The 16,345-nt window shown below is 47.9% G+C and overlaps 1 protein-coding gene across 3 annotated transcripts in view; it reads left to right on the top strand.

Moving 5' to 3' along the window:
- LOC113524644 (katanin-interacting protein) overlaps window positions 1-16,247 on the top strand; it is a 27,130-nt gene extending 10,883 nt beyond the window's left edge. For 2 of the 3 annotated variants that reach the window (XM_053235630.1, XM_053235629.1), the window contains exons 12-28: window positions 216-315; window positions 891-1,091; window positions 1,317-1,454; window positions 1,996-2,680; window positions 2,849-3,496; window positions 6,372-6,580; window positions 6,657-6,729; window positions 6,860-7,037; window positions 8,021-8,186; window positions 8,290-8,462; window positions 9,422-9,474; window positions 11,018-11,128; window positions 11,314-11,453; window positions 11,999-12,100; window positions 12,220-12,380; window positions 15,198-15,286; window positions 15,374-16,247. In XM_053235630.1, the coding sequence (XP_053091605.1) occupies window positions 216-315; window positions 891-1,091; window positions 1,317-1,454; window positions 1,996-2,680; window positions 2,849-3,496; window positions 6,372-6,580; window positions 6,657-6,729; window positions 6,860-7,037; window positions 8,021-8,186; window positions 8,290-8,462; window positions 9,422-9,474; window positions 11,018-11,128; window positions 11,314-11,453; window positions 11,999-12,100; window positions 12,220-12,380; window positions 15,198-15,286; window positions 15,374-15,432 (3,286 nt within the window). In that variant the 3' untranslated portion in view covers window positions 15,433-16,247. Of the gene's footprint in view, window positions 1-215; window positions 316-890; window positions 1,092-1,316; window positions 1,455-1,995; window positions 2,681-2,848; window positions 3,497-6,371; window positions 6,581-6,656; window positions 6,730-6,859; window positions 7,038-8,020; window positions 8,187-8,289; window positions 8,463-9,421; window positions 9,475-11,017; window positions 11,129-11,313; window positions 11,454-11,998; window positions 12,101-12,219; window positions 12,381-15,197; window positions 15,287-15,373 lie in introns of those variants that run through there. The other variant, XR_008302038.1, reaches the window with a different exon arrangement.
- Window positions 16,248-16,345: the final 98 nt, after the last annotated feature.

Genomic DNA, 16,345 nt, shown 5'->3' with positions numbered 1-16,345 from the left:
GTCTCTCCCTTTGTGTCTCTTTCTCTCTCTCTCTCTCTCTCTCTCTCCCCTTTCTACTCTCTCATCTCTGTCTGTCTCTCTCTCTCTCTCTCTCTCTCTCTCTCTCTCTCTCTCTCTCCCACCTTTTTACTCTTTCTTTATCTCTGTTGCTGTCTCTGTCTCTCTCTCCCTTTCCACTCTCTCTTTCTCTCTCTCTCTCTCTCTCTCTCTCTCAGTCAGCAGAAGAGGTTGTTGAAGGCTCTGGAGAATATTGAGACCGATGCTCAGTCAACAGTTTCTCACGCACACAGCACCAGCAACAATTCCCCACCAACTGTAAGTGTGTGTGTGTGTGTGTGTGTGTGTGTGTGTGTGTGTGTGTGTGTGCGCGCATGCCTGCACTGTTTACTCATTTATTTATGGGTTGCTTTATGTCTTTAGTAGTTTTATTTCATGCTAAGTGCAGGTGTCAATGGGCCGTGTCACTGTATATTGATTTTTATACACTTTACTTCTTAATGTTTGCTAAATTTTCATAATATCAAGTAACAAATTACATATCTGTATTCCTTATGTATCTGTATGACTACAAATTAAAATAAATTTGCATAAATTACTGAATGATGATGATCAGTTGAACTGGGGCCAGTGGATGTAAATATTAGATTCAGGCTTATTAATCCATTTGGCCAATTAATTACTGAGCATTTTATTATTCCATAGTATGTAATAAAGTCTTTAGTTCATATCGGTCATTTTTATTCTTAATAATGAAATAAATATTTTACTAATATTAAGCATTGATTTGATTTAATTTGGGTTATTTGTTTAATTATAGCAAAAGACGAATTAATACGTACGTTACTTATGTGGTTTAAATCGCTGATGGAAGTTTGTGTTTACGATGACAGAGGAGGCGGGGCTCAGCAGAGGCTCTTTATGTTACCATGGAGATTTTGTCGAACTGGGGTGGCGGGGGACGAGTGGGGTTGACGGAGGTCCAGTTCTACTGCAGGCGGAACCGCAAGCTTTACATCTCCCCACACGACCTGGACATCCGGAACACAGATCAGCCCGGGAACCTCGCGGCGCTCGTCAACGGCAAGACTAAAGTGAGACACGAAGCCCTAAATATCACTGCGATTTATTACGCGTGATTATTCTGGATATCACAGGTTTATATTAATGCGCTCGCTTTAACGTTCTAATACGTCGTCTTTCTGTAGTAAGAGCTCATACACGGGGACTTGTGCAGTGGATGATCCACATAAATCTTATTATTGCTCTGTGTGTGTGTGTGTGGGTGTGTGTGTGGGTGTGTGTTTACATGTTTACAGACCACGAAAGAGCGGGACATGTGGACGTGTTGGTTCCACGCACCAGTGCAGTTGTACTTTGTGGTGAGAAACGCAGAGTGCTCTCCAGACTTCAGCATCGCACGCATTAAAATCTGGAATTATAACCGCAGTCTGAAAGTGAGCACACACACACACACACACACACACACACGCACACACACACACACACACACACACACACACGCCTGTGAACGTTCTGAAACTAAATCTGAGCTGTGAACATCTCGACATTTTCAGCTTTACCCCCATGTGCTCCTGCCACCATGACAGTGGGACATTCAGTCAAAATAAAAGTCTCTAATAATAAGTCTTTCTTATGAATTCCTTTAATTCCTGTAATGATCTTCTCACACTATAAAATAAAAAAAATAATTCTTATAAACACACATTTATGTAATTTGTATAAACACACATTTATGTAATGTGTGTGTGCTTGATGAGAGTGAGACTTGCGCGTGCGCATATGTGTGCGTGTGTGTGTGTGTGTGAGAAAGTGGAGCAGTTGGAGATTAGCTGTAGGAGATTATCTGAGCCGAGCTGCAGTTTGTATTTGTCAGTGTGTGAAGCTCTATCTACACACACCTTACACAGCATCCACGCAAGATTCATACTCAGGAATTTGTGTGTGTGTGTGTGTGTGTGTGTGATTTCCCATCAGGAGCTGGGTGTAGGAGCGCGTGATGTGCGTGTGTACGTGAACAGCACGCTGGTGTTTGATGGTCAGTTAGAAAAAGGCTGCGGTAACCAGGTGTTTGATTACAGCACAACCATTGAACTGGAAGAACTCCACCTCCCAGAATGCACCTCTCCCAGCCCACATCGCTCTGATGACGTGTCTCAGGATCCCGAGCCTGGCTCCTTTATCGTAAAGGAAGCGAGTGAGCGATCACAGAAGGACGGCAATTACACCCCTGCGAGTAGTAACAGCAGCGACAATATGCAGACGGACTCCTTAGAGCTCAGAGATCCACCCCTGGTGAGGAACAATGGGGAGGCGGTTACCACGGTTACCACGGTGACCACCCAGCCAGCTTCACGCGGGGCTCGAGAGCGCCCCCCGTGGCTGGAGCCTCAGAACAGAAGCAATAGCAAACACCAACACACAGCGAAGCACAAACTCTCAGTCCTGGACGATGTCTCCTGCAGTCCGGCCAGCGTCTGTGGCCACCAGGTGGCGCCGTTCACAAACACAACGGAGAGAAACTCTGAGACCAAACCAGAGCGTGAATCGGATCTCTTAGATACTCTGCGCAAGGAGCAACCACATACACGAGCCGCCAGCGGCCGCAGAGGATCTGCACGCTCGCAAATCAAACCACCGAGGCACGGTGCAGAGAGGTCAGGTAAACTTGCGCACTAACATGGCCTTGATTGCTTTATTGCTTTTAGATAACAATTATAAAATACATTGTTCTAAACATCTGCTTTTAATATTAACATTTTTGTTTCATCTGAAAATTGCATACAAAGTATTCTCATGTCCATGTTTCTCATTTCTCAACTTATCGTAGAGGAGCTTGGCCCAGTTGCCGATGGTAACCATCGTCTGCGATCCCGCTGGCTGAGCAAGGCAGACGACAACAAACCCATAATGACGACAAGATCACCGGACTCACCGACAAAGTTTGATCAGCCAGAGGGTGACATTTTTGACGAGTTTCTCCAGCGCTGGTCCCGCCCCTCTGCTGTGACACCGGACCCTGTGACCTCTGACCCTGAGGAAGAGTTTGAGATCCCAGTTCTTCCGCAAGGGCAGCACCTAGTGATTCGTATCCTGTCCACGTGGGGAGACCGTCGCTACGTGGGCCTGAATGGTGTGGAGATATTTAGTGCCAGCGGACAGCCAGTCACACCATGTCACATCACTGCCGTTGTGAACGGACTACCTGAGGTTAATGGCGACATCTCCAAGGTGACAGATGGCATCCAGCGCACACAGGACGACTCCCACATGTGGCTGGCCCCATTTGTGGCAGGTAGGCGGTGCGAGATCACCCTGGACCTCGGAGAGACGCAGCGCCTCGCCATGATCCGTGTGTGGAACTACAACAAATCCCGCATTCACTCATTCAGAGGAGTGAGAGACGTGGAAATGCTGCTGGACGGACGGAGGATCTTCAGAGGAGAGATTGCTAAAGCATCTGGCACGCTGATGGGAGGTGTGTTACCATCCAGAAACCAGCCAGTCACACATGCTCAAGGGGCTGCGTTTCAAATCGCCACATAGCTGTAATTATAGTGTTTCAAATTAGTACCACACAGTGCTTAAATGGGGACACTGAAAACTAGGCACCAAAGAAAACCGGGAAACACTATACAGTAAGGGAACAGGGGAAACTATAGGGCAATGAAAGACCATTGGGAATTATTGGACAGTAGGGACTAGAGACCATTGGGAATTATTGGACAGTGGAGACTAGGGCACACAGGGGATCAAGGAACAGTGTGAATTAGAACTAGAGGACAGTGTGTATTCGGCATAGTGGCACCTTGGGGACTAGGGGACAGTGTGGATTGGAGACAGAGTGGATTGGGGACAGTGGGGCCTAGAGGATGGTGTGGATTGGGGACAGTGGGGACTAGGGGACAATGTGGATTGGGGACAGTGGGGACTAGGGGACAGTATGGATTAGGGACAGTGGGGACTAGGAGACAATGTGGAGTAGGGACAGAGTGGATTGGGGACAGTGGGACTGGAGGACAGTGGGAACTAGAGGACAGTGTGTATTCGGCATAGTGGTACCTTGGGGACTAGGGGACAGTGTGGATTGGGGACAGTGGGGACTAGGGGACAATGTGGATTGGGGACAGTGGGGACTAGGGGACAGTATGGATTAGGGACAGTGGGGACTAGGAGACAATGTGGAGTAGGGACAGAGTGGATTGGGGACAGTGGGACTGGAGGACAGTGGGAACTAGAGGACAGTGTGTATTCGGCATAGTGGTACCTTGGGGACTAGGGGACAGTGTGGATTGGGGACAGAGTGGATAGGGGACAGTGGGGCCTAGAGGATGGTGTGGATTGGGGACAGTGGGGCCTAGGGAACAGAGTGGATTGGGGACTAGGAGACAATGTGGAGTAGAGACAGTGGGGACTAGGGGACAATGTGGAGTAGGGACAGTGGGGACTAGGGGACAGTGTAGATTGGGGACAGTGGGGACTAGGGGACAATGTGGAGTAGGGACAGTGGGGACTAGGGGACAGTGTAGATTGGGGACAGTGGGGACTAGAGGATGGTGTGGATTGGGGACAGTGGGGACTAGGAGACGGTGTGCACAGGGGGGCAGTGGGGACTAGGGGACAATGTGGATTGGGGACTAGGGGACAGTGGAGACTAGGGGACAATGTGGATTGGGGACAGTGGGGACTAGGGGACTGTGTGGAGTGGGGACTAGGGGACAATGTGGATTGGGGACAGTGGGGACTAGGGGACTGTGTGGAGTGGGGACTAGGGGACAATGTGGAGTAGGGACAGTGGGGACTAGGGGACGGCGTGCACAGGGGGACAGTGTGGATTGGGGACAGTGGGGACTAGGGGACTGTGTGGAGTGGGGACTAGGGGACAATGTGGAGTAGGGACAGTGGGGACTAGGGGACGGTGTGCACAGGGGGACAGTGTGGATTGGGGACAGTGGGGACTAGGGGACTGTGTGGAGTGGGGACTAGGGGACAATGTGGAGTAGGGACAGTGGGGACTAGGGGACGGTGTGCACAGGGGGACAGTGTGGATTGGGGACGGTGTGGATTGGGGACTAGGGGACGGTGTGCACTGAGGGACAGTGGGGACTAGTGGACGGTGTGGATTGAGCACTGGGGACTAGGGGACCGTGTGCACTGAGAGACCATGGGGACTAGTGAACGGTGTGGATTGGGGACAGTGGGGACTAGGGGACGGTGTGCACTGAGGGACAGTGGGGACTAGAGGACAATGTAGATTGGGGACAGTGGAGACTAGGAGACGATGTAGATTAGGGACAGTGTGTATTGGGGACAGTGGGGACTAGGGGACGGTGTGCATTGAGGGACAGTGGGGACTAGGGGACGGTGTGCACTGAGGGACAGTGGGGACTAGGGGACGGTGTGGATTGGGGACAGTGGGGACTAGGGGATGGTGTGGATTGGGGACAGTGGGGACTAGGGGACGACGTGCACTGAGGGGCAGTGGGGACTAGGGGACTGTGTGGATTGGGGCAGTGGAGACTAGGGGGCGGCGTGGATTGGGGACAGTGGGGATTAGGGGACGACGTGCACTGAGGGACAGTGGGGACTAGGGGACGACGTGCACTGAGGGACAGTGGGGACTAGGGGACGACGTGCACTGGAGGACAGTGGGGACTAGGGGACGGTGTGCACTGGGGGACAGTGGGGACTAGGGGATGGTGTGCACTGGGGGACAGTGGGGACTAGGGGATGGTGTGCACTGAGGGACAGTGTGGATTGGGGACAGTGGGGACTAGGAGACAGTGTGAATTGGGGACAATGGGGACTAGGAGACAGTGTGAATTGGGGACAATGGGGACTAGGGGACAGTGGGGACTAGGGGACGGTGTGGATTGGGGCATTGGGGACTAGGGGATGGCGTGGATTGGGGGACAGTGGGGACTAGGGGACGGTGTGCACTGGGGGACAGTGGGGACTAGGGGACGGTGTGCACTGAGGGACAGTGGGGACTAGGAGACAGTGTGGATTGGGGCATTGGGGACTAGGGGATGGCGTGGATTGGGGGACAGTGGGGACTAGGGGACGGTGTGCACTGGGGGACAGTGGGGACTAGGAGACAGTGTGGATTGGGGCATTGGGGACTAGGGGATGGCGTGGATTGGGGGACAGTGGGGACTAGGAGACAGTGTGGATTGGGGCATTGGGGACTAGGGGATGGCGTGGATTGGGGGACAGTGGGGACTGTGCACTGGGGGACAGTGGGGACTAGGGGACAGTGGGCACTAGGGGACAGTGGGCACTAGGGGATGGCGTGGATTGGGGGACAGTGGGGCAGATGACTGATGTCTTTAACAGTTCTCACTGTCTCTTAGGTCTTGATCAGTTTGGTGATACGATCCTCTTCACCACGGACGATGAGATCCTGGAAGCCATGTCGCGCTTTGATGACACATTTGTGTGTGCTGATGAGGGGGCGGGGTCTGGAGCTGAGGTGGAGGGGCTTCAGCGTCCTCAGACTGCAGACGAAGAAGAAGAGGGAACACCACACACACAGGCCGGATTCAGGGAGGACAACACAGCTGTATGTGTGTTTTTGTGTGTTTTTGTGTGTGTGTGTGTGTTTTATATATTTTATATCTGTGTGTGTGTATTTGCAGGAGAACCGGGACACTGCAGTAGAGCCGTGTGCTGAACCAGAGAACCTGAGTTCTGGTCTCTACACAGGAAAGAGTGAGATCATCATTCTTCACTAACATGAATCCAACACTGTGTGTGTGTGTGTGTGTGTGTGTGTGCTTGTTGCATTGCAGCATAATACCATGATATACAGAGAACTGTGTGTGTGTGTGTGTGTGTATAGGTGTGTGTCTGTCTCTGGTTTCGACGTGGGGTGACTCTCACTATCTCGGCCTCACCGGGCTGGAGGTTGTTGGTAAGGGGGGTGACATCATCCCTGTTGACATCTCCATGGTAACAGCGACACCACGTGACCTCAACGACCTCCCGGAGTATAACGATGACCTTCGTACTCTGGACAAGTAAGTTAACCACATCTGCACTCCCGCGTGCACACACACACACACACACACACACACTGTGAGCCTCATTCCTATCACACACACATTCAGTCTCACTGTAATTCTCACATTCTCTTACTCTTGGAGCATCTCACTCTTACACTCTCTCACTCACACACTCTCACTGTCACACACTCACTAACTCTCACACTCTCTCACTAACTCTCACACTCACACCTTTATACACTCTCACACACTCACTGTCTAACTCTTACTCTCACACTCTCACTGTCACACACTCACTAACTCTCACACTCTCTCACTAACTCTCACACTCACACCTTTATACACTCTCACACACTCACTGTCTAACTCTTACTCTCACTCTCACCAACTCTCACATTCACACCCTCTCACTCTCTCACACTCACTATCATACACTCACACTCTCACTCTCCCTCACTCACACACTCACACACTCTCACTCTCCCTCACTCACACACTCTCTCACACTCACTATCATACACTCACACTCTCACACACTCTCACTCACACACTCTCACTCACACACTCTCACTCTCTCACACTCACTATCATACACTCACACTCTCACACTCTCACTGTCTCACACTCTCCCTCACTCACACACTCTCACTGTCACACACTCACTAACTCTCACTCTCTCTCACTAACTCTCACACTCACACCTTTTCACACTCTCACACACTCTCTCACAAACTCTCACTCTCTCACACTCACTAATCATACACTCACTGTCTCACACTCTCACACACTCTCCCTCACTCACACACTCTCACTATCATACACACTCACTCTCTCACTCACTATCATACACCTTCTGACTCTCTCACACTCTTCCTCACTCACACTCTCTCTCACACACACACACACTCACTATCATACACACTCACTCTCTCACACGCACACACACACACTCTCACTCACACACTCTCACTATCACACACTCTGACATTCTCTCTCAGGCTGTTTGATGGACAGAACATCACCACTGATGATGAGCACATGTGGCTGATCCCCTTCACCCCCGGCTCTGACCACACCCTCTCCATCCAGTTCGGCCAATCACAGACCATTGCCGGCCTCAGAATCTGGAACTACAACAAATCACCTGAGGACTCGTACAGAGGGGTGAGAGGGGGAGGGGGGCTTGGGAATTGCTGGGTCTCATAACTTTGTGTGTGTGTGTGTATTTTATATGTAATAATGGGTTACGCCTGCGTGTGTATATCAGGTGCAGGCGTTGTGTGTTTATGTGGATGAAGTGTGTGTCTCTCCACCGGGTGGTTTCCTGATCAGGAAGGGACCGGGGAACTGCCACTTTGACTTCGCTCAGGAGATTCTGTTCATCGACTATGTCCAGTCCTCCAGTGTGTGTAAAAACACTCCCACATCACACACACGCAGGTGAGATATCACACAGTCACACACAGGTCAGCTACACACACACAAACAGGTGAGATATCACAGAGTCACACACAGGGGAGGTACACACGCACAAAAACAGGTGAGATATCACAGACACAAGTGGGGTACACACACACACACACACGGGTGAGATCACACAGACACAGGTGGGGTACACACACACACAGGTGAGATCACACAGACACAGGTGGGGTACACACACACACACACACACACACAGGTGAGATCACACAGACACAGGTGGGGTACACACACACACACACACACACAGGTGAGATCACACAGACACAGGAGGGGTACACACACACACGGGTGAGATCACACAGACACAGGTGGGGTACACACACACACGGGTGAGATCACACAGACACAGGAGGGGTACACACACACACACGGGTGAGATCACACAGACACAGGTGGGGTACACACACACACACACACGGGTGAGATCACACAGACACAGGTGGGGTACACACACACACACAGGTGAGATCACACAGACACAGGTGGGGTACACACACACACACGGGTGAGATCACACAGACACAGGTGGGGTACACACACACACACACACAGGTGAGATCACACAGACACAGGTGGGGTACACACACACACACACACAGGTGAGATCACACAGACACAGGTGGGGTACACACACACACACAGGTGAGATCACACAGACACAGGATGGGTACACACACACACACACACACTCACACAGACACAGGTGGGGTACACACACACACACACACAAACACACACACCGGTGAGATCACACAGACACAGGTGGGGTAGTTTTAATGTATACACTGCCGTGTAAATGTACTCACATACTACAGTAAGCTTATGTGCGTGCGTGTGCGTGTGTGCATGTGTGTGCGTGCGTGCGTGTGTGTGTGTGTGTGTGTGTGTGTGTGTGTGTGTGTGTGTGCTCGTAGGAGTGAAGAGAAAGCGAGTATGGAGTATGAGGCTCCGCTCATGCCATATGGATGTATCCTTCTTCCTGTTATAATATATTTATATTATAATATATTAACACTATACCTTATTCCTGCCCATCATCTACTCCACATTTATAATCATTAATATTTATATATTATTAAGTGTGTGTATGTGCATGTGTGTATATATATATATATATATATATATATATATATACACCGATCAGCCATAACATTAAAACCACTAATATGGTGTAATAATACTAATGTCTAATATGGTGTAGATCCTCCTTGTGTCAGTAAAACAGCTCTGAGCCGTCGAGGCATGGACTTCATAAGACCTCTGAAGGTGTGTGTGGTTTCTGGCACCAAGACGTTAGCAGCAGATCCTTTAAGTCCTGTAAGTTGTGAGGTGGGGTCTCCATGGATCGGACTTGTTTGTCCAGCACGTCCCACAGATGCTCGATCGGATTGAGATCTGGGGAATTTGGAGGCCAAGTCAACACCTTGAACTCTATTTCATGTTCCTCAAACCTCCTGAACAGTTTCTGCAGTGTGGCACGGCGCATTATCCTGCTGAAAGAGGTCACTGCAATTAGGGAATACCTTTGCCATGAAGGGGTGTAACCTGGTCTACAACAATGTTTAGGTAGGTGGTACGTGTCAAAATAGCATCCACATGAAGGCCAGGACCCGAGGTTTCCCAGCAGAACATTGCCCAGAGCATCACACTGCCTCCACCAGCTTGCCTTCTTCCCATAGTGCATCCTGGTGCCATCTCTTCCCCAGGTAAGCGACGCACACACACCCGGCCTTCCACATGATGCAAAAGAAAACATGATTCATCAGACCAGGCCGCCTTCTTCCATTGCTCCATGGTCCAGTTCTGATGCTCACCTGTCCATCGTAGTAGCTTTGGGTGGTGGACAGGGTCGGCATGGGCTCTCTGACAGGTCTGTGGCTACGCAGCTCCATACACAGCAAGCTGCACTGTGTGTTCTGACTCCTTTCTATCAGAGCAGCTTTAACTTTTCAGCAGTTTGTGCTACAGTAGCTCTTCTGTGGGATCGGACCAGACGAGTCTTCACTCCCGACGCGCATCAGTGAGCCTTGGTTGTCCATGACCCTGTCGCTGGTTCACCGGTTGTCCTTCCTTGGACCACTTTTGGTAGGTACTAACCACTGCACACCAGGAACACCCTACAAGACCTGCTGTTTTGGAGATGTTCTGACCCAGTCATCTAGCCATCACAATTTGGCCGTTGTCAAAGTCACTCTAATTCTTACGCTTGCCCATTTTTCCTGTTTCCAACACAACAACTTCGAGAACTGACTGGTCACTGGCTGCCTAATATATCTCAACCCTGACAGGTGCTATTGTAACGAGATAATCAATATTATTCACTTCACCTGTCAATGTTATGGATGATCAGGGTGTGTGTGTGTGTGTGTGTGTATGTATAGGTATATACGCATAAGCACATACCACAGATTTTGTTCTCTCTGACTTTTCCTTGACTGCATGTGTGTGTGTTTTGTGTGTGTGTGTGTGTGTGTGTGTGCTTTTTGTGTGTGTGTGTGCTTTTTGTGTAGTTATTTTTCAGCTGCAGCTTTTGACTACGTGGGGTGACCCGTACTACATCGGCCTGAATGGTCTGGAGCTTTACGACCACAACGACCAGAAGATCCCACTCAGTGACAACAGTACACACACACACACACACACACACACACACAGCTCTTTTATATGGTTTCACAGTAGAGGTTAAAAATGTCAAATAAGATATGAAGCGTTGGTAAGATCCAGTTAATATATATATGACAGAGAGTGTGTGTGTGTGTGTGTGTGTGTGTGTGTGTGTTCGTTCGTTCTTTACCTCCTCTGTCAGACATTGCTGCGTTCCCAGACAGTGTGAACGTGCTGGATGGTGTGTCTGGAGATGTGCGAACACCAGACAAACTGATAGATGGCGTCAATAACACACACGATGGACGCCACATGTGGCTCGCGCCAGTGCTGCCCGGCCTGGTGAGGAGTGTGCGTGTGTGTGTGTGTGTGTGTGTGTGTGAACAGCATATTTAAGCTTCATATTACCTGAGAATTGTGTTTCCTTGATGTTGAGCTACAGCTCGTCACCTGTGTTTTGACAGTTAATTGATTTTCACACGCAAAAAAAGAATTAAATTAAAAAGTCAAAATGTTTCTCAGGTTGTGTTCGGTTTGTTTCTCATTTATCAGTTATTCTGTTTTTTAGGTTTAAAACTGACACTAATGATTTGTTTTTTTTGTTTTTTTTTCCCCCACACGAAGCCTAAAACACTGATTGGTTAAACTTCACGATTGCTTCTTATTATGCAGACTCCGCCTCCTACACTAAGAGTTTGCAAAAGTCTCAGACAAAAGAAAAGGAAGTAATTAGTAATCAACCTGTATGTCAGTTTTGAAAGAAGGAAAGAATTTGGACTATTCTATTCTTCTTTTCTTTTGCAGTGTAAAAGTGGGTGGGGCTAATCCTGTCTCTCTGTGTGTGTGTGTGTGTGTGTGTGTGTGTGTGTGTGTGTGTGTGTGTGTAGGTGAATCGTGTGTATGTGATCTTCGACCAGCCCGTGACTGTGTCTATGATAAAACTGTGGAATTATTCCAAAACACCACAGAGAGGAGTCAAAGAGTTTGGGGTAACACACACACACACACACACACACACACAGCAGAGAATCTCTCTCCCTCTCTTACACACACTACATCATACTCAAGCATTTTACTCGTGTGTGTGTGTGTGTGTGTGTGTGTGTAGCTCCTTGTGGATGATCTCCTGGTGTATAATGGGATCCTGGAGTGTGTGTCGCACCTGTCCCGGGGAATCCTGCCAACCCTCGACCCCATCGTCCCCTACCACACTATACTGTTCACGGACAACACACACATCACACACCGCGAGAGGAACACTGTAATCAGGTACACACACACACACACACACACACACTGTAAGAGGAACACCATCATCAAATACACACACACACCATAAAAGGGGCTCCATCATCAGACACACACACACACACACACACTGTAAGAGGAACACCATCATCAAATACACACACACACACACACACCATAAAAGGGGCTCCATCATCAGACACACACACACACACACAGTAAGAGAAAGACCATCATCAAACACACACACACACCATCAGATACACACACACACACACACACACACACACACACACACTGTAAGAGGAACACCATCATCAAATACACACACACACACACCATAAAAGGGGCTCCATCATCAGACACACACACACACACACAGTAAGAGAAAGACCATCAGATACACACACACACACACACACACACTGTAAGAGAAAGACCATCATCAAACACACACACACAGTAAGAGAAAGACCATCATCAAACACACACACACACACACCATCAGATACACACACACACACACACACACCATCAGATACACACACACAGGCACACACACACACACCGTAAAAGGAACTCCATCATCAGACACACACACACACACACACACACACACACACACACACACACACCGTAAGAGGAACTCCATCATCAGACACACACACACACACACACACACACACACACACACACACTGTAAGAGAAAGACCATCATCAAACACACACACACCATCAGATACACACACACACACACACACACTGTAAGAGGAAGACCATCATCAAATTCACACACACACACACACACACACACACACACCGTAAAAGGAACTCCATCATCTCTCACACACACACACACACACACACACACAGACTATAAGAGGAAGACCATCATCTCTCACACACACACACACACACACACAGACTATAAGAGGAAGACCATCATCAAACACACACACACACACACACAGACTATAAGAGGAAGACCATCATCAAACACACACACACACACACACACACACACACACAGACTATAAGAGGAAGACCATCATCAAACACACACACACACACACACAGACTATAAGAGGAAGACCATCATCAAACACACACACACACACACACACACACACACACCGTAAAAGGAACTCCATCATCAGACACACACACACACACCGTAAGAGGAACTCCATCATCAAACACACACACACACACACACACACACACACACACAGACTATAAGAGGAAGACCATCATCAAACACACACACACACACACACACACACACACACAGACTATAAGAGGAAGACCATCATCAAACACACACACACACACACACACACACACCGTAAAAGGAACTCCATCATCAGACACACACACACACACCGTAAGAGGAACTCCATCATCAAACACACACACACACACACACACACACACACACACCGTAAAAGGAACTCCATCATCAGACACACACACACACACACACACACACACTGTAAGAGAAAGACCATCATCAAACACACACACACACCATCAGATACACACACACTGTAAGAGGAAGACCATCATCAAATTCCCACACACACACACACACACACACACACACACTGTAAGAGGAACTCCATCATCAGACACACACACAGATTCCTGCCTCACATAAAGTTATTATTTTTATTTGTACCTGCTTGTGCTATTTTCTAACCAATTTAGTTGGGTCTGTTTCCCAAAAATTTAAACAAACTAGTACCTTAATGTAACTCTCAACTACTAACCCCTAATTTCTACTAGTAACCCCTAGCCTCTACTACTAACCCCTAATTTCTACTACTCTCCTCTAGTCTCTACTACTAACCCCTAATTTCTACTACTAACCCCTAGCCTCTACTACTAACCCCTAATTTCTACTACTCTCCTCTAGTCTCTACTACTGACCCCTAATTTCTACTACTAATCCCTAGCCTCTACTACTAACCCCTAATTTCTACTACTCTCCTCTAGTCTCTACTACTAACCCCTAATTTCTACTACTCTCCTCTAGCCTCTACTACTGTTCTCTAGTCTCTACTACTAACCCCTAATTTCTACTACTCTCCTCTAGTCTCTCCTACTAACCCCTAATTTCTACTACTCTCCTCTAGCCTCTACTACTAACCCCTAATTTCTACTACTAACCCCTAGCCTCTACTACTCTCCTCTAGTCTCTACTACTAACCCCTTATCTCTACTACTCTCCTCTAGCCTCTACTACTAACCCCTAGCCTCTACTACTCTCCTCTAGTCTCTACTACTAACCCCTTATCTCTACTACTCTCCTCTAGCCTCTACTACTAACCCCTAGCCTCTACTATGCTCCTCTAGTCTCTACTACTCTCCTCTAGTCTCTACTACTAACCCCCAATTTCTACTACTAGCCCATAGTCTCTACTACTAACCCCTAGCCTCTACTACTCTCCTCTAGTCTCTGCTACTCTCCTCTAGTCTCTACTACTAACCCCTAGTCTCTACTACTCTCCTCTAGTCTCTACTACTAACCCCCAATTTCTACTACTAACCCCTAGCCTCTACTACTCTCCTCTAGTCTCTACTACTAACCCCTAGCCTCTACTACTCTCCTCTAGTCTCTACTACTAACCCCTAGCCTCTACTACTCTCCTCTAGTCTCTACTACTAACCCCCAATTTCTACTTCTAACCCCTAGTCTAAACCTAAATTGAGAAAGGGTCACGCTGTGATCTTGTTGATGTCATAGTAACGTTTCACACTGCACGTGTGTGTGTGTGTGTGTGTGTGTGTGTGTGTGTGTGTGCGTGCGTGTGTGTGTGCGCGTACGCGCGTCCTCAGCAACCATGTGGAGGACCAGGATGTGAAGATGACCAACGATAACCAGATTGTCCAACAGCACAACAAGAAAAAACCAACAGCAGACCCAGGTACACACACACACACACACACACACACTTTACATTTTACTTTGAAATTCAGTCAGAGAAATGTGAAGTTCTTGTTTTCTGTTTCAGCACTGAGACCCAAAACCTGCATGACGGACACGCCCAAACACAGGACACGCCCGTACTAACACACCCACACACACACACTCTTTCTCTCTGTGTGTATGTGTGTGTGGAGAGGTCGGTTGTAGTGAACAACTGTTGTAGTCACACACACACACACACACACACACACACACACACTCAGACCTGTTTGAGTCACACACCTTGGTGCACTGTGTATAATAGAGTTGTGTATATTCTCCTGTGTGTGTGTGTGTGTGTGTGTGTGTGTTATAGCTGTAGTAATATTCGAATAATCTGTATTATAGCTGTGTTTAAATAAAGTCTCTACACTGAGCGCACTACATTTACACCCTTCTACACTCTGGTCTAAATAGGTTTGTTTTTCAGACACGCGGCAGGCTGTGTGTTACGCTGAGACTAACGTGCTCTTCAGCTCCACGCTGATCCTCAGGGATCTGGCTAATTGTAAATTTTATTCAAAATTAGAGGAAAAAACAAAGAGCACCTTGCACCTTATTCTGAAGGTGCAGCTTCTACAGAACATGGTGTAGTTTTTATATTATTATTATTATTATATTATATTATTACAGGTTTCCTTTCGTGCACTTACTCTGGATGGTTTTATGTTTGCTGTATCCTTAGTACAGGTTTTAGGTTGTGCTCAGAAGTACTAAAAATGATCCACTTGACGAGATTTGCAGACAACCTGATAAAATACGATGTTTTTATTTTTCTTTCTTTAACAAAATAATAATGCCTGTAAATAATCACACTATCACAAAAAGCGGCTGCTGTGGCTTCGTTTCTTAAATTTCACTCACCTTCAAAAGAAATAAAATAAAAGGGAACAAGTACGGAAGTACAGGATGTAACTAAAGTTTGAGCCGTAACTCGCTTCTTGTATCGTCATACCACACCTCATTATCGTATTATTATTATTATTATTATTATTATTATTATTAGTCATAAAGACAG

This window comes from Pangasianodon hypophthalmus, chromosome 1 (assembly GCF_027358585.1).
Source record: "Pangasianodon hypophthalmus isolate fPanHyp1 chromosome 1, fPanHyp1.pri, whole genome shotgun sequence".
NCBI lineage: Eukaryota > Metazoa > Chordata > Actinopteri > Siluriformes > Pangasiidae > Pangasianodon > Pangasianodon hypophthalmus.
Note: the sequence above shows the minus strand (reverse complement) of the source record. Positions and strands in the feature narration are given on the sequence as shown.